The 24,315-nt window shown below is 35.6% G+C and overlaps 1 protein-coding gene across 2 annotated transcripts in view; it reads left to right on the top strand.

Moving 5' to 3' along the window:
• LOC110463116 (serine protease inhibitor Cvsi-2-like) overlaps positions 1-19,216 on the top strand; it is a 72,073-nt gene extending 52,857 nt beyond the window's left edge. The window contains exons 1-3 of one of the 2 annotated variants that reach the window (XM_021517472.1): positions 15,670-15,772; positions 18,711-18,920; positions 19,141-19,216. In XM_021517472.1, the coding sequence (XP_021373147.1) occupies positions 15,727-15,772; positions 18,711-18,920; positions 19,141-19,157 (273 nt within the window). In that variant the 5' untranslated portion in view covers positions 15,670-15,726 and the 3' untranslated portion in view covers positions 19,158-19,216. Of the gene's footprint in view, positions 1-15,669; positions 15,773-18,710; positions 18,921-19,140 lie in introns of those variants that run through there. The other variant, XM_021517473.1, reaches the window with a different exon arrangement.
• The last annotated feature ends 5,099 nt before the right edge of the window (positions 19,217-24,315 follow it).

Raw genomic sequence — 24,315 nt, 5'->3', positions numbered from 1 at the left:
ATGATACTTGACAGGTTAATGTGACATTGCATTCGCATCACTGACTTTGGAGATCACATTACATAGGTTAAGCATTTGAAGGGAGAAAAATCTGTTACCAATCACACGCTAAAGTATCTTGGATCTCACTTTCACTGTTTCAGTGTACATGGTTAGAGCTCAAGGAGGTAATGTCGCCTGCACTGAGGACAGCGATTGTACTGCTGACTGCCCTACCCATCACGGTTTCAGTCTAACGAACGAGTGCCGCAGAGGCAGCTGTCACTGCCACTCTGTACACGCATGCACTAGTGCCAGCATCTGTTCATGTTCAACCGGATTCACAGCAAGTTGCAGCCACGGCCACTGTCACTGTACGTTTGAGACGTTGAATATAAAACTATTATCATTTAAATGCTTAAAGAAAATATCTTCTAATTTTCTATAAAAAGTAATTTACGCTTTGTTTTGTTAATGTTTGAATCAAATATGTTTATAAACATGTTGTTAATGTTAATTATTCATGTATCAGTGTAAGAAAGTTTTACTTTTATTGAGTATTTTAATGAACAATTTGTAACCTGTTTCTATTTGCAGGTCACCATCAGCATTGATACGTCTACAGTGAAAATCGATTTTGATGTATTAAATTAAATGTTTGCAAATTTTTCTATCTGTTAGTGTTTATGTGGTAAATTACTTGTATTGATGCTTGCATTTCTACACTCATTATAATTCAATGTTCAAATGAAGTTTTGTCTTATGCTATGTAAACATTTGAAGTTATTTACATAGCAGTTGTACAGTCCACAAACTTTCCAACTCCAAATGTTAAAATGAATAAATAACAGATCACGTCAGCCGCCAACAAAGATGAACGTTACACACACATATATGACTGCACCTTTAGAATTCGACAGTAGATACAATAGGCCCAAAATGAATTACACTGCATCATAACAGCTGTTCTGTCCTTCTATGACTCATCGGTGATGCCAGGGGCCAAACAGTTGGAAATCCATATTGTCTTAATTACTGTTTAAATAAAGGAAAATGTACTTAAACACCGGAATTCAAAATTTTAAATTTTAGAGGGGTACTGGTTCATTCCTAATTGAATAATCTGTAAAGTGTGTATATCAAGAACCGTGCCACTCCTCAAAAGAGATGATTGTACATACATACATACATACATACATACATACATACTTACATTTGGTTTGATTTTTGTTAAGAATTGTTTAACGTCCTATCAACAGCGATGGTGATTTAAGGAGGCCTCCCCTGTATGCAATATGCATGCGTGTAGTGTACACGGGTGTGTTTTGGGATGCCGATTTTATAGTGCTACCTCACTGAAACCCCTACCCGGTCACATTATATTGAAAACGGGCGAACACGGTCTCTATAGGAACGATAACTTAGCGATTTGTTTCTGTCTCTGTCAAGATATTTTTAAGGACAGTTACAGAAGGATTTTCTCTATTGGTGGAAAGTAGGATGTTCCACAGATGAACAGTAGTTGGAAGGAGGGAGTTTTTGTAGGAACTGGTATAAGTTTTGATGGTAGATAATTGGTTTAATTGTCTACTTCTTCGGCTATGTATTGCAGAATTTCTTCTTAGAAGTATGTTAGAAAGGGAAGAAGGAGTATGATTGGCCATGTTATGAAGCTTGATTATCTTATGTTTTTTCCTGCGTTCTGCTAGTGTGTCCAAACACGTGTCTTTGTATAATAAGTCGATATTTACTAGTTTTGTTGCTCCAGTAACTAACCTTGCTGGTTCTTTGTGAATTGATTCCAGTTTATTATTAAGGAAAGTTGGTAGAGAATCCCTTACAACGTCAGCATATTCGATGATGGGCATAATACATGAGAAATATATACGTTCTAAGGTGCTACGGTCAAGAAGGAATTGATGTTAACGTAACTAACCATTGAGGGGCCCTTGTATAAATTTTTAAAATATCGTTATCTATAATATGGGCTGAATTAATGGCGTTGTCTTTACTAGATAAAGAGTAGTGTCATCAGCAAATAATTTATATCATTTATAAATATTAAAAACAATAAAGGCCCTAATATAGAGCCCCGAGGAACGCCAGATTTAATAGTACTGTAATTTGAAAATTCTTCATTTACCACAACTCGTTGTTTCCTATCAGAGAGATACCTTTTGAACCACCCTAGTAGCGTTCCCGTAATGCCTGCTTCATTTAATTTATAAAGGAGACTCTTGTGCCATACGCGATCAAACACTTTACTTATATCTAGAAAAACAACCTGTGCCTCCTTCCCACAATCTCAAGCTTAACCAATGTCGCTTGTGATATTAAAGAGTTGATTTATAGCAGAATCGCAACATCTAAACCCTGACTTGGGCCTTGTTAAAAAAAAACGAATCATGCAGAAAGCTATGAACATGTCTAAAAATGCACCTTTCCATAACTTTGCCAGCTATACTTAATAATGAAATTACACGATAATTGGAATCAGCACTTGGGTTGTCTTTTTTAAATATAGGCATAACGTTAGCTTTTCCCGTATTTCGGGATAATATTGGTTACGTAGAGATTTGTTAAAAAAATTACAAAGAAACACTACTAATTGTTGTTTACCTTCTTTAATTTTTTTTACCTCTAATCAGATCAGGCCCAGAATCTTTAGAAGCATCTGATATGCATCAACACAAGCGAATTGTTTTCAATCGATAGTGCTTCTGTTTTGTTCCAGCTAGTATTATTCAATTCATCACGATAATCATTAAAATCACAATCTTTATAAAACCAAATGCGACGTTTAGTGGATTTATCATTTGGTGAACGTTTAAATTTCAAATAAGTATATATATTACAATGGTATATAAGGTTACTATTAAGAAAAGGATCACCTACGTAGGAATGTTCAATAATATCATCATTTCTAACGCTAACGAGGAACACAAGTAAAGATCTCGAGGTTACAGTGAAATGTGTTGGCTCAGTAATCAATGCTTTGAGTCAAATTGGTGTATGGTGTCTTTAAGGGCACAGCTACTCGTCGTTAGCATATTATCATTCAAATCTCCAGTAAACAGGATGTTCATAATACCGATATTAAATGCAAGTTCTAAAGAAAAGTGGATCAAATTTCAAAAGTGGTCGTTAGTGTTTGGTGGACGATAAAAAGTACCAAGTAGCATGTTCTGTGATTCAGTTTGAATTCTGGCCCTACACTTTCGATGTTCTTAATTTCGAGATCTGATGGCCGTTTTACCATTAATATTTTCCGAACGTAAACCGCCACATCGACGCTAATTCGCTCTTGTCTACTTTGACAAAAAAGTGGATAAAAATCATCGTGAATTAGATCGTTCAACGTCTCGTTCAAGGGGTTTAACCACGTTTCAGTGAATGCCAGCACGTCAAACATATGTTCAGTAAACAACACTTAAATTTTAGGTAAAATGCTCTGCACGTTATAATGTACAATGCTTATAATTATGTTCGTCAGCTGTAGTCGGACCTGGATTTCTATTGACATCTCCAAACTGGGCAAGAATATCGTACAAAAGTAAGAGGATGTCTAATAATAAAATCGAAAGAAGTAAGACATACCAATTCTTACTTAATTCAGAGACATGATTCTTGTTTGAACCTTTTATAATTACACCGTTGTTGTATAGAAAGATACTGATAATTACGGGTAAGGCATTCCAGTTATAGCGGAGTACCAGGTTTGCCGCCAGTACAGTCAGTGGATTTAGGCGTTTATGTAAGGGTAGGGTAACGGATTTGTCGTAGAAGGCCCCAGCTCAATTCGATGACATATTGCATCAGACGGCATCAGGTACTACCAGAAACGTAGAAGAGATAATTATATTTTAAAAACTGCGCCCTCTACGATATAGTGTTCAGGTAGACTTTGATGAATAATAGAAAGTTTTACAAAAAAAGTGTTCAGGATCAGTACTCGAATGAGAGCAAGCCATTTGTCTATTTGTTCAATATTAAATTAGAGTTAATTGGAATAGTAACAGTAACTGAATGCAACACTTTCAATAACGCTGCAAGAATTCAGCGTACGAGATGAATGTTGGTTTCAACTCTTTTTAAAGTCCGTAGAGAGCTGAAAAGGGAATTTAGCTAAGGACCAGAAATAACATAAGAATTAAGTAAAGACACTCAGTAGCTAAGGTAGTTTTTATAATATAGTAGCATTCAATCTATCGAATCACGTGCACCTGTGACCGAGACACCATTATTGTCGAAGGTCGTTGATAGGACATTGCCGTAGGGTACGAGATCGCTCTCACGTCAAATAGAGATCCTTTCACTAGAGAGATTTTTGATAAAGATTTTCCCGTCAATCGAGTAGGTTTGCAAGATCTATATTAACTTCACTAAGCTCCTGGCGTGGAAACACATGGAGTTCCTAATCTTTGCTAAATCCTCATTAACCATTATGTTTTTACAAGTCGGGATTTCTTTGAAATGTTTCCTCGCCATCATAAGATTGCGTTTCGCCTCGCGACTAGCCAACCGAGCAATGATTTGTCGTGGTTTGTTGTTCCTTCTAGGTCCAACACGATGAGACCTAACAATGTCCTTTGGATTGAGAACAACACCAGAAAGTGTCCTGACCGCATCAAGAATCATCTCTGTTGTGTTTTCGACACCATTGGACTCCTCGAACCCAGAAAATCTGACACATTCTCTACGACTGTATTGCTCAAGGTCATCTAATATATATTTAAGATCGTCATTTTTAGATTTAAGTGCATTGATTTCGGCTCTAAGGGGCACGACTTCGTAATTGACCATAGCCTGTATATCAGGTTATATCAGATTTCGAACACTGAGAGCAATGCGCTGAATGTCAAGGTCATACAGGCTGAATGCGGCAAGGTGAAGGCCGGGGGTTGACATCAGTTGCTGTCCAAGGTGTTAGACCTGGGAAACACCTTGGGAGGGGGCCAGCATAGGTGATCCTTGAAATTGAGTTGCGGAGGTGGAGTATAGTTCATAGCAATGATCGGACGTGGACTATTATAGACCGTTGTCAGATAACTACCTCTTAAAATGGTACCGTTATGAGACAAAGAACTATAGAGTTTATTCTTTTTTGGTGATCTCGATTAAGACGTCGAAGATTGGTGTGAACGTTCTCTTTACCCAGTGTTTTTTCTAATGATAATGTTACATAAACAATCAACATGCATGCAACATAATTCAATGTACACGCTCTCGGTGATCCAGGGCCGTAGGTGCGCTGTTTATCAATATATAAATAGTCATCAGAACGTACAGGTAACGTGAACATAACAGTAAGTCAGTGAACTGTGACCTCAAGGCCAGTATTAGAAATTTTACAAAGTATTGTAGCATCAGACAAACAGACATTTTTACCAACTTTCCCCCTCAACACAGCTAACTCAGTGACTGATGGTTCCTCCGATGTTGTAATGACACTCCATGGTGAAGAAATGTGGGTTAGCTTTACAGTTTCGTCGGAGCTCTGTTTAGAGTGACCACTCTACTTGCTGACCACGTGACCTTTCTCTTACGCTTATTCTTTGAGACATTGTGTATAATCTTGCTGTGAATACAGCATTATATACATTTCAGTTCTCCAAATCAGAAACTATATATCTCATGTCACTGGTGGGGTATGGGAACCTTATTTTGTGATAAAAATGATGCGTCGGTTCATGCGTTTTGTGTATAAACGCAGGCAGTATTTGCGTCTTGTAGAATACATTTTTAAATATATTTCTGAAATAAGCAAAAAGAAAGATTTCACAAAGGATGAAAATGTGAATCGTTACTGATGAATTTTCAATGAAAATGCACAAAAATGTGGCGCTACAGTCACATTCCTTGTACATAAACTGTTGTGTTTTAGCATATTCCAATCAATTAAAATCATATTCCAACCAATTAATCAATACTGGATTGTTGATCTCCATGCAAAACGTTTTTAAGATCAGATGACAGAACTGATTCAGGACCTTCAGTACTTTGATATTTGATAAAAACCAAAGGGAGTAGTGGCAAAGAAGTTCCAAAAAGCTGGCATATCCAGTTACTCATCAACGAAAGTTTAGGGATGGAAATTTGATGGAACCCGAGTTTTTTCTCATTAATTCTATTACAAAAATGAAAAATTCCACAATTGAAAGGTCACGTGGGAGCATATTTACATGTTTATTGTAATTTGCGAAAAAGTGATACAACATACATACATTCATTTATGGTTGTATAAAAGAAAGAATATCGATGGGTGTTCTTACAAACGAAATTAACACCCGGGGCTCCCTTGAGATATTTATAGAACGCTCTGAAGTCACCAATCAGCGTCTCCGGTTTTGGCGAATTTCGGGACCAAGAACGGATGAAGGCTTGGATTTTGCAGTATCGTACACTTCAAATGAATATTATTTTGTCAGCATATTAACATTTTATGATGACCTTTAGAATTTATATGACAAAAAGTATTTCTATAGTGTGAATTTATTCCTATAGTCCAAAACAGAGTGCATAGTCGTCCCACGCGCCATTTTTAAAAACGTAATCAAAACATTGACATTTGAGTTTGAATTACGTTTTCTTGCAGGTTGCAACTATGATTTTGTTACTGCCACACCGATCCCATTAAAAGCGCATGGGAAGTTAAACTTTTTGAACTTCAGTGTAGGGGCGCTGCAGTCAAAATTGCGGTCCAGACGAAGTTTAAGCGTTGTTTTAATACGTAATTTGTTCAAATGAATTGGTGTACACCAAAACATCAAAAATGCATCGTGACCCGATTAGCACTACATGCCCGAAATCTACTGTACGTACATTTATATCTGTGTTTCCCAACGTATGACCAAATATACAATTGCTGAGTATAAAGGGACGAATGCACATATGCATCAAGGATTGCCCTGGGGCTGCCCCACCCTTGAAGACTTAACCCCTGGGTCATAACGTCGAAACGGTTGAGATCCCCGCACAAAAAATATATATACAAATGCTGGGCATAAAGAAACGAATGCAGTCATGATATTATAATTGACCCCGGCGTCTGCCCCACCCTTGCAGCCTGAACCTCCATTTCACCTTTGACTTTGAAGTCGAGTACTGAAATAATACAGTACAGCATGTCCATCCTAAATTGAGGTCACTGTGATGTGTTGTTACTGAAGTAAAAGGATAATTTGACTTTTGACCTCGATCTCAAATACTGATTGAGATCTTAAATCTTTGTTTGCTGGACATGAAAAGACATTTAATGCACTAGTGCAACAATGATTGATATGTGTCCTGTTGACCCATTAGGATTTATAACATGTAAAGAGCAGAGATACCAATGCTATACAATACAATTGCTTGGCATAAACAAATAACACATATGCTACCACAATGGCCTAAGGTTTCAGCACCTGATCATTGGGATTTAGTCCAGCATCATAAACTTGAAATAGTTGAAATTGCAACTCTTTAACCATAACTGACCATACTCCAGTCCTTAAAAGAGAGGCGTTGTTATTAAAACGCATATTTCCGGTTAATTCTATTTAATTCCAATGCGCTTAAATTTATATTTGATGACAATGTAACATTATTGACAAAAGAAAACATAAACCTGTCGGCCTATTGTCTATAAACATGTACATGTACACGTTTGAACATTTATTTTATAATTAAATTCATGTATCAATTTGGTTGCGGTTGCAACCATGGAAAATATTATACATATTATGTTTCTGTTAGCTTGTAATAATAATAATAGTAATAATAATTCGAGGTTTTTATATACCGCTTTATCACAACCTAGTTCGTAGGTCGTCTCAAAGCGGTTCACAAGTTATTATCCGTGGTTATAGGCCCTTTTCAACCAGCCAACCGGATTCACAGCAAGTTGCGCGCACGGCCAATGTCATTGTACGTATGAAAACAAATGCTTGAACTATTTTTTGTTTGTTTCTCAGATTCTTTATTAGGTATGAATGTCGTAGCATGCAAGCTAACAAACTTTCGTATTTCTTTGATGACTGTTATATAAAGTTATTGCATTTGAAATTGTCTGCGCGTAAAGGCTCTATTTTTGTTTTATATGTCATTTATGGCATGTTTCGATGATGACAAATGGATCGGTGTGAATAAAATAAAAACAGATGTTGCAAATGTGTAACATTTATACAACAGTGTTTGAACAGAAATATCACTCAAATTTCAAGTCATCAAGATACGATGTTTTCATTTGATTTGGAATATAATCACCCTTCCTGTGTTGTTCGTGTACTTTAGTGTATGTATTATGATTGGATATCGTTTTTTAATGAACAGTTTGCATTTTATTTCTATTTGTAGGTCACCATGACCATTGACGCGTCCAGTGGAAAACCCCTCTATATGTAATAAATAAAACGTTTGCAAATTGTCCTTTTCGTTAGTGTTTATGTCGCAGATTACTCTTACTGACTATTATTCGAGTATAAATTGATGTTTTTTCGCACCCCTGACCGAGATATCCCACGTCAAACCCCGTACAAGCTTTTTCTATCCCGTCCCATCTGTCTGGTTCCTTTACGTGACATATCGCGGAATTATGTTTGTATCCACTCGTTAACAGCTCGAAATTGACAATCTTCTTTATACAAATTCTCGTTTGTCATTTATATTGCTTTGATCTTGTTAGATTCCTGATAATGTAGATAAAATATAATCTACACTGTCAAATGCCTTGTAAGGACGGACTATCTTTTTACGAGGAAGCATTCAAATGTCGCTTTAGTAGTGCAGAGGGTATGATTATTTGAGGCCCCATACGGAATATTTGTAGACTTAAGCGAAATTGAATAGTATTTTCGAACTAAAAGGTGCGAGAAAAAAATCAATAACCTGTAACTGATCGAGGTCTGTTTTCTCAGTCTCAGGCTAAGATTCTGTAACATCAAAACCCCGGCTTTCGCCTCGGTTTGGATTATGCTATTGAATATTAGCCCAAGACTTAGATAACCCGATCTCGCTCAGTTACAGATCATAGATTGTATCAATCTTACACTTTGGAAACAGATTGTAGCTACCTGCAGTTCTGTTTAACTGTTCCCTGTGATGAAAGAATACCTCATAGAACTATGACACGTAAACTGCAAAATTAAGCGTGATCGCATCAACAGAGCATAAATAATTGGGTCAAATCGCTAGAACAAAACATACCACAACAACAGCGCTAACAAAATCAGAAACAATTCTCCTTCACTAAAAGTTATACACGCTTTTACATACTAAAACTCACCTTCGATAATGTGTTTTACAAACTGTAGATACGGTTCTAACATAACTTTCCGAAACGTACACAAAAAATGATAAAACTGGTACTAGCTGAAACTTGATTTAACTGCTGTTTGACGGTCATCAATAACACAACATAGTAAAAACAAGTCCGAATCTTAGATAAACAAACAGTAATATAGAATTAACTGTTTTCAACCTGATGGATCCATATGCTTCCATCAGTGTTTCCAACAATGAAACTGATTTGCTATTGTTTGCTTTCGTGCCCAAATATCTCTAAAGTCTTTTAGCAGTAGTCAACATCCTTTGTTCATGATGACTGATTGGGTTGGATTATTTTCACTGATTTGAAAATTGTCTTTTGAAGTATAACCATTTTCCTTTTTTTGCCCCAAACATTTATCTCATGGAATAAGCCACAGTGAGGCACACTTAGATACATTGGTCCCAAATAAATGTAACCTGATAGTAACTAGTGACTTGGATCAGAAACACTTGCCAAGATACTTTTTAATTTAAAATTATATAAAAATCGTAATGTTACCATCAGCAGCTTATGCCACTTAACAAAAGACAACAACTTATAACTTTGGTATTACAAAAAATGAATACGAAATTCATGTATTATCCAAAGATACCCAGTACAGACATACCCAATAATAAACTATGGCGATATACATGTAACCAAAGGTGATCAATACACATCAGTTCGCCTGAAGGAGCCCTAGAAGACAGAAAGGCCTAGCAGTAGTTCTGATATATTTATTTTTCTAGTTTATATTTTCATTCTTTATTATCTACTTTATAAAAATGGCCGTAAACTCTAGCGAAAATCGCCTGAAAAGCACAAAGATGGGCAAAAACCCCAGCGTAATGTAGTATTTGTGTTTTGTTTGATATATATTTTTACCGTCACATGGACGTTTAAAACTCTTTACCGATTTATATATTTGTTTCTTATTTAAACACACAATTGGAACACTTAACGCATAACAATAAATACAAATTCAGATACGATACGATATGATACAGGATAGGAACACTTCATGTCTGAAAAGCCAGCTACGAGACGATACAGGAAAGGTAAACTTCGTGCTTGAATAACCAGCCACGAGACGATACAGGATAGGTACACTTCATGCTTGAATAACAAGCTACGGGAAGATACAGGATAGATACACTTCATGCTTGAATAACCAGCTACGAGACGATACAGGATAGGTAAACTTCATGCTCGAATGACCAGCTACGAGACTATACAGTATAGGTAGACTTCTTGTCTGAATAACCATCTGCAGGACTATACAGGATAAGTACACATCATACCCACATAACCAGCTGCAGGACTATACAGGATAAGTACACATCATACTCGAATAACCAGCTGCAGGACTATAAGGAACAGGTACACTTCATGCCTGAATAACCAGCTACAGGATGGGAACACCTCAGGCCTGAGTAACCAGTTACAGGTACCAATACTTCATCCTACCACTTTAAGTCTTACTTTCAGCAACCCTTTTGATCTTAAACTAACAAAGTTAGAAATGTCCATTCATTTTTACCCACACTTTCCTCGTCCTAATCAGCCAAACGATGGCTAGATACACACCTCAGACTACATATAAATGGGTTTCCTTCCATTTTCCATTACCATCACGTATTGTTCTGAAATTGCTTATTCTACATTTTACTATGATTGTTTTCGGGTAGATATCGTTCACTGTGCAACTGTGTATTATCTTTTTTTATTTCCTTATAACTGGACGTTTAAAAGACAGAAACACTTTTTAGTTCAAAGTTTATTAATATTGATTAAATCATGATAACGTCCAAAAACAATTGTACAAAATACAACCAATATTGCACTGTAATTGCATTGCCAAGTAAGATAAGTTAGAATTACAAATACCCCGCCCAGCATTGCTGCAGACGACTTCGTGACTTTATGTGTTGTCCTGTTTTCAGGTCATACGATATAGCCTGGGGAAGTTTATCATTGGGGAAATAATAAAAATAAAATTAGTATTGGGATAAAGAAGAGCGGAATGATTAAGAAGTTCAAATCAGCACTAACAGAAGCGTTCACGTTCCTGACATTAGATGTGAGATACAAAATTTTTGTCTCGTCGGTTTAGGTTAGTAAATAGGACAATGAGCTTTGATATTAAATTCATGTTGCATAAAAATAGGTGAAAAAATGCTATAGGGTAGACAGGAAAATCTACAATAGGTTGGGATACATGAACATTTTTTTTTCTTTTGCTTTTTTATATTTTTGTTACTTATCTTAATTTTCTTTTTTTCGTCATTTTTTTTATACCTTATTCACAAAATGCTTTCTTAAGATCATTAGGTTAAACTAGGCTCGTACTCTTAAAAACTGAGAAAATGCAACTCATTTTTTCACATCAGGTGGAATCTATTACAAGCAACGGAGACGTCAAACATCGTTAGGGAAACTGGGAATGCCAAAGGGAAGAGGTGATATGTACTAAAACCGAAGTCGAAACTTACTTCACTACTATGAATATTATTGACCGGTAACAAGAAATGAAGATGCCGCAATAAAGGCTATCAGCAACGTGTCCATATATGTTTGGAGTGTTGTCAATAAGGATATCAAAATGATTAAACAGTGTACATTTGATGTTCATTCAGTTGCTTTTGCCAATAACCAAATACTTATTTTATGCATGATTTCATAATTTCTTTAAATTAACTTTGATCATTTGATACATGATATCTTTAGTATCAAATACGAGGTTTCACTTAATAAAGAAAAATTATAAATATTGGGTTGTTAATTTGAAGAGGTAATGTCTGTAATTAGTCGAAACTCACGGTCATTATTCTTTATGAATAAAGATATTAAAGATCTATATGAGAAATATCAGACTCAATTAGTTTCATCGAAGAACAAAATCAACTATATAAACACGTAACGAAATACCACACGCTTCTTCGTCATCAGATGCCATCAGAATTCATACGAGAATATTCTTCTTGAAATATAGCATTATCATTATTTGCAATGGATAAGGTAACTAGGCAAAGGTTGAAATTAAAAAAGTCCTTGTTTTGATCTTGTTGAAGCCATTTTGTTTATTGATCATATATTTCTTTTGACAAATGAATAATACATACCGTTTCTCACCTCAGTTTCTTAAATGGTTCAGTTCGTCCATGAAAGACAAAAAAAGTCCATATGGACGACTCTCTTACGGCGCACAATAGTAATGGGATCTCAATACATTCATAACATGCCTTTTTCGGGATTTTCACCACTGATTACTCCGAATAATACTGATTTGATCAAATTGAACATGTTTCTCGGTAACTTCAATGCAATTTTGTCACTTAGACGCCAATAAATATCTAATCAATAAAGGGAGCTTCATTCAATGAGTGCAGTTATTCTTCATATTACATGTTAATAGTTTACCATCTGTGGTAAACTTACATAGATTATATTTTCCTATATCATATATTATAAATCACTGAGACGTTCTGTTTTATAAACTCTTTTCGACGCCGTCAAGCGAATTCAAATAGTTGCCATTATCACTATTTTTTGGTAACTTTAAGGATTGAATTAGACTTGCTTGTGAGTGGAATTGATGGCATTTCCGTTTAAACTTGAGATAGTACGAAGAGATCACACGAGCTGCGTGCGAATATCACCAGTCATTCTTTAAAGAAATTGAGTAAAGTATTAACCCTATCTTTTAACCAAAATCACACTGAGGTCATGTAAACATGTATTCACATAAAGTCAAAGTGAAGACAAAACTCTATTTAAGAAAAGGATGATGTACCTCTAAAAAGGGTGGGTTGTGATCCCCTTCAAACCATCTGAAGTGAAGACAGTATTAAATGTAAAACTTGTTTAATTCTCAAACTCTGCCTTCACTTCACAAAGGTACTCTAGGACCCCAAGGCAGGTCAAAAGAGAGAGCTCTCATAAAAATAAAAGAATGGCGCTGCATTGCTGTGTTTAAATTAAATTTTATTTTAAAATGGTAAAACAATATACCGTTATACTTACCTTCGTTACAAGTAGATTTTGAAAAACGTAAGATAATAATTGTAGGTCTGGTTTCTCCAAGGTGATGTACCAAGGTGAGTGAAATTTTGAAGTTTTATCACAAATTATGCAAAATTATGCTATATATATATATATATATATTTATATTGTGTGCTTTCAGTTAATGTACTTACGTTGAGGTCGAGGTCACCTAAACATACCCATGTGCGGGGTCAAAAGGCTTTTTTTTCAACAACATGTAGATCGCGTGTTGCTCGCCGATCGTGGTTAATCGTAATTTTCATGACTTTTTAACTGGATGTTTTTCGACCATTACAAAAGACAACATAAATGGCTAAGCTTATATATTTAACTTGTTGCGTAATATGAAACAATGATGAAAATATTTTCTTAAAATAACTCAATGAAACGTTCTCACTAACACACTAAATATAGCTTTTTTCATATATATAAATATATATATATATAACTTATAAATTATATATTAAGAAAATTGTTTGCCCAGTTTAGAGATGTATATACTATATACATATCTCTTCTCAAATTTACATACGAATTAGTAAGCCTATGACCGAGTATGACTGTAAATAATTAATGATCAACTACATCAAACATAGTGTATGATGAAATATAAAAAAACATATCATAATAAAATATGATGGAAGTAATATTGTAACGTGACGGGGAGGAGGTTTCCAGAATACAACATTTCACAGCAGAGTTCTATTTACAAGTTTATTTACACTTTATATACAACGTACAACATCACGGTCAGCATAGTCCATAGCAACACCTGAGAGAATCCCCTAGGTAATTTACCTCAGCTAAGCTATACAGGAGACAACCTAATCACGTCTGTACTCCACTAGATCACTCCCCTTTCTCCCCGGCCCCACGCTGGTCTCTCCCCAGCTATTACTCCTAGGTGTACCTGAGGCCAGCCCTGTAGCAGTGACAGCTCCCATGACCTTAAAGGTCAACTCTCCGGCTCAGCCATGTACCAGCCCGCCTGCTATCAGTATGGTCCCCCCCTCCCCTCCCAAAGGTGTCAAAATACAATATGTTGACAAAGTTTTCCTTGATTATTGTGCTATGGACGTGAATTCGCTTAGTGAATCACATAATAGTTAAGAGATCAATAATGAACGATGCCGTTTTGACTTTCTTAAAACAGAATCAGTTTCAATAAAAAAAAATATTTGACGGTTGAATTGTTGAAGTGTGGTTGGATACGTTCTGTCACAAGGCTGAGTTACTGAACTGTATATATAGAGTTATACAAAATGTGTTATGAAGTAAGAAACTTTCATCCATGCAAACATCTGTGGTATTGTGTACTATTTGGAGCTAAAAGCAATCAAAAGCAAGTCAAAAAGATATTTGTTAAAATATTGATTAACTTATTACTATCAGTAGAATATATCCAACGAGAAAGTTAGTTTGCAATCCAATATAGAATGCTAGAAATTCCTGAGGAAAAGAAACGTGAGACATCTTGGAAGGTATGCAAATATCATCAGAATAAGGCGTATTTTAATGTTTCACAACACATTTAAAGTCTATAGACTACGCGAATTATTTTATTACCGTATATTAAAATTAATTTCATTAAAATTTCATGTCCTTTTTTCTCGTTTTCTGCAGAATTCCTTTATACTTTTCTATCGAATTATCACCAAACCCCTTAAGAATGCCAAAATTCCTCCGGACAGATGATGGCATTGCAGCGATATATTACTGAATATACATGTTCGTGTAGGCTTGTCTCTGTTTATGAAGTCAAATTTAGATACCCCGAAAAATATTCTAAATATGTCCAATTTTATATGCAGTTTACTTACAGTGGCTGATTAATTAGGCCAGGCAAAAAATATTTTGTGTAATCCTAATTTTAGTAATTTTTCTAAGAATCGCTGATAACGCTAAGATCACTCCCTTTTATAAACCACATACTTTACACAAAAAAATCCGTTACATACCTACCCTAAAATTTGAACACATGCTACAGAAAACACAGTTATTTTATTAACTTGGCCTCATTAAATACCTGCTACATGTACGAAATGTATGAAAATTGAACGTAACATCACAAATCTGTATTAATCTAAAACTAAAATTAAAAACCACTGATCTTAAAGCTTTCCCCGATCCTACATTATACCAACAGCTAGATATCCCTTGGTAACGAGCGAGGGCAATTCGGATAGAACTGCTAGCTTCCCGATTTTCACATTACGTGAAGGACAGAGAATGGAACAATGATATAAATACATACATTAGGTCACGCGTTGGCGATTACATGCTGTATTTTTGGCACCTGTTAGTTGTCCTTAAAAAGTCAAATCGTGACCGACAAAAAGTGATCTTGTTTTAAAAGTGCTTAAAAAGGTGCGCGACCGTATGTGTCAATACAGACTTCGTCATAACTATCAATCATGAAGACCGCTCTGATCCTCGCCTGTTTTGTTGTCATTATGACAGGTAAGTTATACACACTATCAAGAGTAGAAATAATGTTAAGAAATGCAGGCTTGTTCAATGCAATAGGTTAAAATATTGAAATTGAGTCAATTTCACGATTTCAAGATGAATTCATTACTGTAAAATAACACGATTTCAAGATGAATTCCAGACTGTAAAATATGTATCATGATTTTAAAATGAATTCTTCACTGCAAATCTCACGAATTCAAGATGAATCTTCACTGTAATATCTTACGGTTTCAAGACGAATTTTTCATTCTTCACTGTAGATCTCACGATTTCAAGATGAATTCTCGCTGTACATTTCACGTTTTCAAGATGAATACTTTGCTATAGCATATCGAGATCTCATAATGAATTTTTCACTTTAAAAAGCCTTCGGCTACCAGCCGGCCAAAGGGATATGCATGTTTGAGACTTGAAAAGAGGCAGATTGTCTTGAAACTTTAAAAGTTCCTTTTGTCAGCATTGTCACCATAACGTTTTGGCTTTTTATTAAAAAAAAATATATATAAATAATACGTACCCAACGAATAGATTGTTGTTTGGATCCTGTGCCCTTATCGTCGTTATTACTTTTGAGATCTAAATATATTTCTTATTTATTGTTGAAGATAATTGAATATGAGGGGTACCAATTAGGGCCTTCTTGTGGCTATTACCGATAAAATTTATTTATATCTTGGAGTTATGCCAGCACATGATAGGAATTTAATGTCATCATGGCGACCATTCCTGAATACAAGGGGTTATGTTTGCGGACCAAAAGCACAAATAGCTTCTTTTTGACGAAAACATATGTGTTACTTTTTCTTTAGATTTCCTCATAACTTTGACGAATTGTTAACAATTTTTTATATGACTTTCAGATAAATAAGTCACTATTAAAACAATTTTCACAGAATACATCTGTATCCACTAACTGCTATGTAACAAGTCAGCGTACCTCGCTACTTATCATAATAAAAATCCTAATTGTGTCTGTCAGTGCTTTATATCAAGTTCAGAACAGTCAACAATGGAAGAAACATAATTGAAACAAATGTATCCATGTAAAGTTTGATATTTTCTTTACATATGATTGATATCTTGGCTTACATAATATAGGATGTAACATCTCTGACTAACACTAAACATACAGATGGTATCTACCGTTGTTGAGGTCTTTAAGTCTGTGAGTATAATGTATAGCGTACTTGCCTCCTAGTCCAGCTTAAGTTGAAAAATATTTGCATCACTTGTTCTGTACTGTTAATGTATGGTTAGCTTGGTTGTTTGGTTTTATTGTATTTATCGTCCATGTAACTGCTTACGTCATTTAACGACTTGCCTCCATGTTTGTTGTGTAAATGTGCATGTTTGTATGTGTGCCGGAGACAGGATAAGTTTGTGAACTTACCTCCTTCTGGTAGCGTGGATCTGATGCCGAATGTATAGTGCTATCTGACTGAAATACCATGCCGAAGGCACCAAGCATAGCATTTCAACCAGTCACATTATACTGACAACGGGTGAACCAGTTATTGCCATTACCTTAAATGCTGAACGTTAAGCAGGTAATAACACGTAAACACTAATTATAATTATGTAAACATTTTACTCACAGATATAAGGACTTCCATCTAATTATGTAAAAATATAATATCAGCAAAAACTATATAATATCTTTATATGCGTCCATTTATTTTCATCATCCGTTGTTGCACTGTAGATGGTTAGGAACTTGTTGAGGGCAGACACATTTTCTTTTTAGGCTACAGTAGTGAGATACGCTTTCTTACATATATTAGAAAGTAAGCGTTCAGATGCATTATTCTTATAGTGGACTGATATATCTGAACGTCAGATGCAAGTGTGTTTATGCACAAAAAGAGGGTACCTTTGACATTATTAAACGGATACACTGTAACCGACCTATAAACTATGTGCTAGTTTGATTTTGTTATTTTTTTATTAGCAGCTTAAGAGTTACACAATACCCAAAAACTATGCAGATAGTTTAAAAAAATGACAGGGATAAAAAGCAATTTATGATTTTGGTCCTCCAATTTACCGCCTTATATCTCGGAATGGTTTTCATGCCGACCTCTATTTAAATTCATGACGGCGTAACCCAAATTTAGTTTTACTGTTTATGCAAAACTAAAACTCATTAATTGTTTCATTACTTTCATATGTTACATCTTTATCTTTATGGTTGTATGTACACAGTTACGACTTGAAAAAGCGTGTTTCTCATAACGTTTGTTCACATAAGTTGTTCACCAGAGATATCATTACGGATAAAAGAAGAAAAAAATATAAAGAAAATGTTTTTCTTTAAACTTATATTACAACCTTAATTAGACCACAATTTTTCTACACTAACAAACACTATAAAATGTCTTGAATTGAAATTTCACTTTAACAATGAAAGAAAATATGGATTGATTTTTTTTCATTGAATAAGATGTCATACTTTCGGAATTTTATACCTTCAAGGTGAAGTTGTAACGAATATCTTTTGAAAGAATATATAGGTCATGAGATATAGATCTAAAATATTGACAACTCGAAAATTACCACACCGCGAACATTTCAAACCGCGAAAATTTCAACTTTTATAGTACTATATTAAAGAATTTTGAAGAGTGATTTGGTTTAACAGTAAAGGTCATTTACAGACTTGATCGGTGGTTCTATCCATATAGGATTAACACGCAGAATCTATACCAATGCAGGTTCTTTTGTTTCGTTTTGTTTAATAAAAGGGGTGTTAAAAACAGAACAAATCTACCTTTTATTACGTATATTTGATACTTGACAGGTTAATGTGACATTGTATTTGCATCACTGATCCTGGAGATCACTTGACATAGGTTAAGCATTTGAAGGGAGAAAACTCTATTACCAATCACACGCTAAAGTATCTTGGTTTTCGTTTTCACCGTTTCAGTGTACACGGTGAGAGCTCAAGGGGGTCATGTGGCCTGCACTGAGGACAGCGATTGTACTGCTGACTGCCCTACCCATCACGGTTTCAGTCTAGCTAACGTGGGTCAACACGGCAACTGTCACTGCCACTCTGTCCACGCATGCACTGCTGACAGCGACTGTTCATGTTCAACCGAATTCACAGCAAGTTGCGAACACGGCCACTGTCACTGTACGTTTGACGTTGTATATAAAACTATTATAATTTAAATGCTTAAAGAGGTATCTTCTATTTTTCTATAAAAAGTCATTTTCGCTTTGTTTTGTTGATGTTTGAATCACATATGTTTATAAGCATGTTGTTAATGTTAATAATTCATGTATCAGTGTAAGAAAGTTTTACTTCTATTGATAATTTTGATGAACAATTTGTAACCTGTTTCTATTTGCAGGTCACCATCATCATTGATGCGTCTACAATGAAAATCGCCTTTTGATGTATTGAATTAAATGTTTGCAAGTTATTCTTTCTGTTAGTGTTTATGTGGTAAATTACTTGTACTGATGCTTGCATTTCTATACTCAAATGAAGTTTTGTCTTATGCTATGTAATCATTTGAAGTTATTTACATAGCAGTTGTGCAGTCCACAAACTTTACAACTCCAAAAATGAATGAATAACATATCACGTCAGCCGTCAACAAAGATGAACATTACACACACATAGATGACTGCAACTTCAGAATTCGACAGTAGATACAATAGGCCCAAAATGCATTATAACAGCTGTTCTGTCCTTCTATGACTCATCGGTGATGTCAGGTGCCAAACAGTTTGAAATTCATATTGTCTTAACTACTGTTTAAATAAAGGAAAAGGTGCTTAAACACCGCATTTTAAAATTTTAAAATTTAGAGGGGTACTGGTTCATTCCTAATTGAATAATCTGTAAAATGTGTATATCAAGAACCGTGCCACTTCTCTAAAGAGATAATTGTACATACATACATACATACATACATACATACATACATACATTTGGTTTGATTTTGGTTAAGTATTGTTTAACGTCCTATCGACAGCTATGGCCTTTTTAGGACGGCCTCCCCTGTATGCAATATGCATGCGTGTAGTGTACACGGGTGTGTTTTGGGAGGCTGCGATATGTTCGTGATTGTCTCCTTGTGATAGCGCGGAACTGATGCCGACTTTATAGTGCTACCTCACTGAAACAGGGACCCGGTCAAAGTATATTGAAAACGGGCGAACCAGGCGCCCACTCCTAAATTGCTGAGAGTTTAGCAGGGGTAGAAAATACCATTTTTACCGACTCTGGTATGTCTTGGTCAGGGGACAGAACCCAAAGCCTTCCTCGTGATCAACAAAAGGCCAAAAGTGAGGCATTGTCAAGGGAGACATTAGGAAGAAGAAAGTTGTTTAGAAAGAAGAGAAAAGATAAGATTCCAAATTTAGTCGCCTCTTACGATCATGCAATGTGGGCAGCAGCTACAATTCTTACGCTCTTCCTGCAGGGGCACATACATACATTTTCCAATTAAAAATATATAGTCGAATTATGACTTGATTACACAAAACGCTCACTATTATCATATATTCTTGTACAGCCAAATTTATTTCCTCGTTTGCTTGTACAGTTATGTCTGGACATCCTCAGTGTAAACAAGCAGTATTCAAATCATATTTCAATGTGCAGATGTATTGTTCTCTTGAATTTGAATACTTTACACATGCAAAGAAAAAAGTTGTCCTCAAAGTAACAAAAAGGATCATCCCTAAGACTTTTCTCAAAAATATGTGCTTTGAAGCTACTGCATTGTAATCGGAGTCTGATATGATAAGTTTTGGCTTTACGGTTTCCATAGGAACGATAATTAGGCGATTTGTTTCTGTCTCTATCAAGAAATTGTTTAAAGGACAGCCACAAAAGGATTTTCTCTAATGGTGGAAGGGTAGGTCGGTCCACAGATGAACAGTGGTTAGGAGGAAAGAGTTTTTTTAGGAACTTATATAAGTTTTGATTGTAGATAATTGGTTGATTGTCTAGTTCTTGAGCTATGTATTTCAGAATTTCTTCTTAGAAGTGTGTTAGAAAGGGAAGATGGAGTACGATTATGGACCATGTTATGAAGTTTGATTATCTTATTTTTTTCCTGCGTTCTGCTAGTGTGTCCCAACACGTGTCTTTGTATAATAAGTCGATACTTACTAGTTTTGCTGCTCCAGTAACTAACCTTGCTGATTCTTTGTGAATTGATTCCAGTTTGTTATTAAGGAAAGTTGGTAGAGAATCCCTTACAACGTCAGCATATTCGAGTATAGGCATAATACATGAGAAATATATACGTTATAAGGTGCTACGGTCAAGAAGGAATTTAAGTTAACGTAAATAACCATTGAGTGGCCCATGTATAAATTTTAAAAATATCGTTATCTATAATATGGGCTGAATTAATGGCGTTGTCTTTACTAGATAAAAAGTAGTGTCATCAGCAAATAATTCATATCATTTATAAATATTAAAAACAACAAAGGCCCTAATATAAAGCCCCGAGGAACGCCAGAATTTAATAGTACTGTAATTTGAAAATTCTCCATTTACCACAACTCGCTGTTTCCTATCAGAGAGATAACTTTTGAATCACCCTAGGAGCGTTCCCGTAATGCCTGCTTCATTTAATTTATAGAGGAGACTCTTGTGCCATACGCGATCAAACGCTTTACTTATATCTAGAAAAACAACCTGTGTCTCCTTCCCACAATCTCAAGCTTTACCAATGTCGCTTGTGATATTAAATAGTTGATTTATAGCAGAATCGCCACATATGAACCCTGACTTGGGCCTAGTAAAAAAGAAGAATCATGCAGAAAGCTATGAACATGTCTAAAAATGCACCTTTCCATAACTTTGCCAACTATACTTAATGATGAAATTGGACGATAATTGGAAACAGCACTTGGGTCGTCTTTTTTAAATATACGCATAACGTTAGCCTTTTCCCATATTTCGGGATGATATTGATTACGTAGTGATTTATTAAAAAGATTACAAAGAGACACTATTAATTGTCGTTTACCTTCTTTATTTTTTTTAAGCTCTAATCAGATCAGGCCCAAATGCTTAAGAAGCATCTAATATGCATCAACACAAGCATTTCTTAGTTTTCTGATGGTTTCACAATGAATAGGGTTTTGTGTATGTTTAGCTTTAGCATGCATTCTTTTCCTATTTCTGATCAATCTGAATATATATTGTTGCGCATCCAGGGGGGATCGTGTTTTCGTAATGTTATGACTTTGTTAGGAATGGTGTTTGCGGCTACTTTGGCAATCGTCGTTGAAACAAAATCTGCAAAAAAAATATTTCCAGCGAATTGTTTTCAATCGATAATGCTTCTGTTTAATTCCAGCTAGCATTATTCAATTCATCACAATAATCGTTAAAATCACAATCTTTATAAAACCAAATGCGACGTTTAGTGCATTTATCATTTGGTGAACGTTTAAATTTCAAATAGGCATATATATTACAATGGTATATAAGGTTACTATTAAGAAAAGGATCACCTACGTAGGAATGATCCATAATATTGTCATTGCTAACGCTAACGAGGAACAAAAGTAAAGACCTCAAGGTTTCAGTGAAATGTGTTGGCTCGGTAATTTATTGCTTTAAGTCAAATTGGTTCATGTTTCTTGAAGGGCATAGTTACTCGTCGTCAGCAATATTGTCATTCAAAACTCGAGTAAACAGGATGTTCGTAATACCGATATTAATTGCAAGTTCTAAAGAAAAGTGGATCAAATTCCATTAGTGGTCGATAGTGTTTGGTGGACAATAAAAAGTACTAAGTAGCATTTTCTGTGCCTTCAGTTTAAATTCTGGCTATACACTTTTGATGTTCCTAATCTCGGGAACTGAATGCCGTTTTACCATTATTATTTTCCGAACGTAAACTGTTACACCGACGCTAATTTACTCTTGTCTACTTTAACAAAAGGTGGGAAAAAATCATCATGAATTAGATCGTTCAACGTCTCGTTCAAGGGGTTTAACCACGTTTCAGTGAGTGCCAGCACGTCAAACATATTAAGTTCAGTAAACAACACATCAATTTTAGGTAAAATGATCTGCATGTTATAATGTACATTACGTATATGTTTGTCAGCTGTAGTCGGACCTGGATTTTTGTCGACATATCCACACTGGGCAAGAAGATCGTACAAAAGTAAGGGAATGTCTTATAATAAAATCGAAAGAAATACATACGAATTCTTAGGCATTCCATTTATAGCGGAGTACTAGGTTTGCCGCCAGAACATTCAGTGGATCTAGGCGTTTATGTAAGGGTAAGGTCACGGATTTGTCGTAGAAGGCCCCAGTTTTAATTCGATGACATATTGCATCAGACGGCATCAGGTACTACCAGAAACGTAGAAGAGGTAATTATATTTTAAAAACCGCGCCCTCTACGATATAGTGTTCAGGTAGACTTTGATGAATAATAGAAAGTTTACAAAAAAAGTGTTCAGGATCAGTACTCGAATGAGAGCAAGCCATTTGTCTATTTGTTCAATATTAAATCAGATTTAATTGGAATAGTAACAGCAACTGAATGCAACACTTTCAATAACGCTGCAAGAATTCAGCGTACGAGATGAATGTTGGTTTCAACTCTTTTTAAAGTCCGTAGAGAGCTGAAAAGGAAATTTAGCTAAGGACCAGAAATAACATAAGAATTAAGTAAAGACACTCAGTAGCTAAGGTAGTTTTTATAATATAGTAGCATTCAATCTGTTGAATCACGTGCACCTGTGACCGAGACACCATTATTGTCGAAGGTCGTTGATAGGACATCGCCGTAGGGTACGACATCGCTCTCACGTCAAATAGAGATCCTTTCACTAGAGAGATTTTTGATAAAGATTTTCCCGTCAATCGAGTAGGTTTGCAAGATCTATATAAACTTCACTAAGCTCCTGACGTGGAAACACATGGAGTTCCTAATCTTTGCTAAATCCTCATTAACCATTATGTTTTTACAAGTCGGGATTTCTTTGAAATGTTTCCTCGCCATCATAAGATTGCGTTTCGCCTCGCGACTAGCCAACCGAGCAATGATTTGTCGTGGTTTGTTGTTCCTTCTAGGTCCAACACGATGAGACCTTACAATGTCCTTTGGATTGAGAACAACACCAGAAAGTTTGCTGACCGCATCAAGAATCATCTCTGTTGTGTTTTCGACACCATCGGACTCCTCGAACCCAGAAAATCTGACACATTCTCTACGACTGTATTGCTCAAGGTCATCTAATATATACTTAAGATCGTCATTTTTAGATTTAAGTGCATTGATTTCGGCTCTAAGGGGCACGACTTCGTAATTGACCATAGCCTGTATATCAGGTTATATCAGATTTCGAACACTGAGGGCAATGCGCTGAATGTCAAGGTCAGACAGGCTGAATGCGGCAAGGTGAAGGCCGGGGGTTGACATCAGTTGCTGTCCAAGGTGTTAGACCTGGGAAACACCTTGGGAGGGGGCCAGCATAGGTGATCCTTGAAATTGAGTTGCGGAGGTGGAGTATAGTTCATAGCAATGATCGGA

This window comes from Mizuhopecten yessoensis, unplaced genomic scaffold (assembly GCF_002113885.1).
Source record: "Mizuhopecten yessoensis strain PY_sf001 unplaced genomic scaffold, ASM211388v2 scaffold10867, whole genome shotgun sequence".
NCBI classification, from domain to species: domain Eukaryota; kingdom Metazoa; phylum Mollusca; class Bivalvia; order Pectinida; family Pectinidae; genus Mizuhopecten; species Mizuhopecten yessoensis.
The sequence above is the reverse complement of the archived record's forward strand: the minus strand, read 5'-3'. Positions and strand labels throughout refer to the sequence as shown.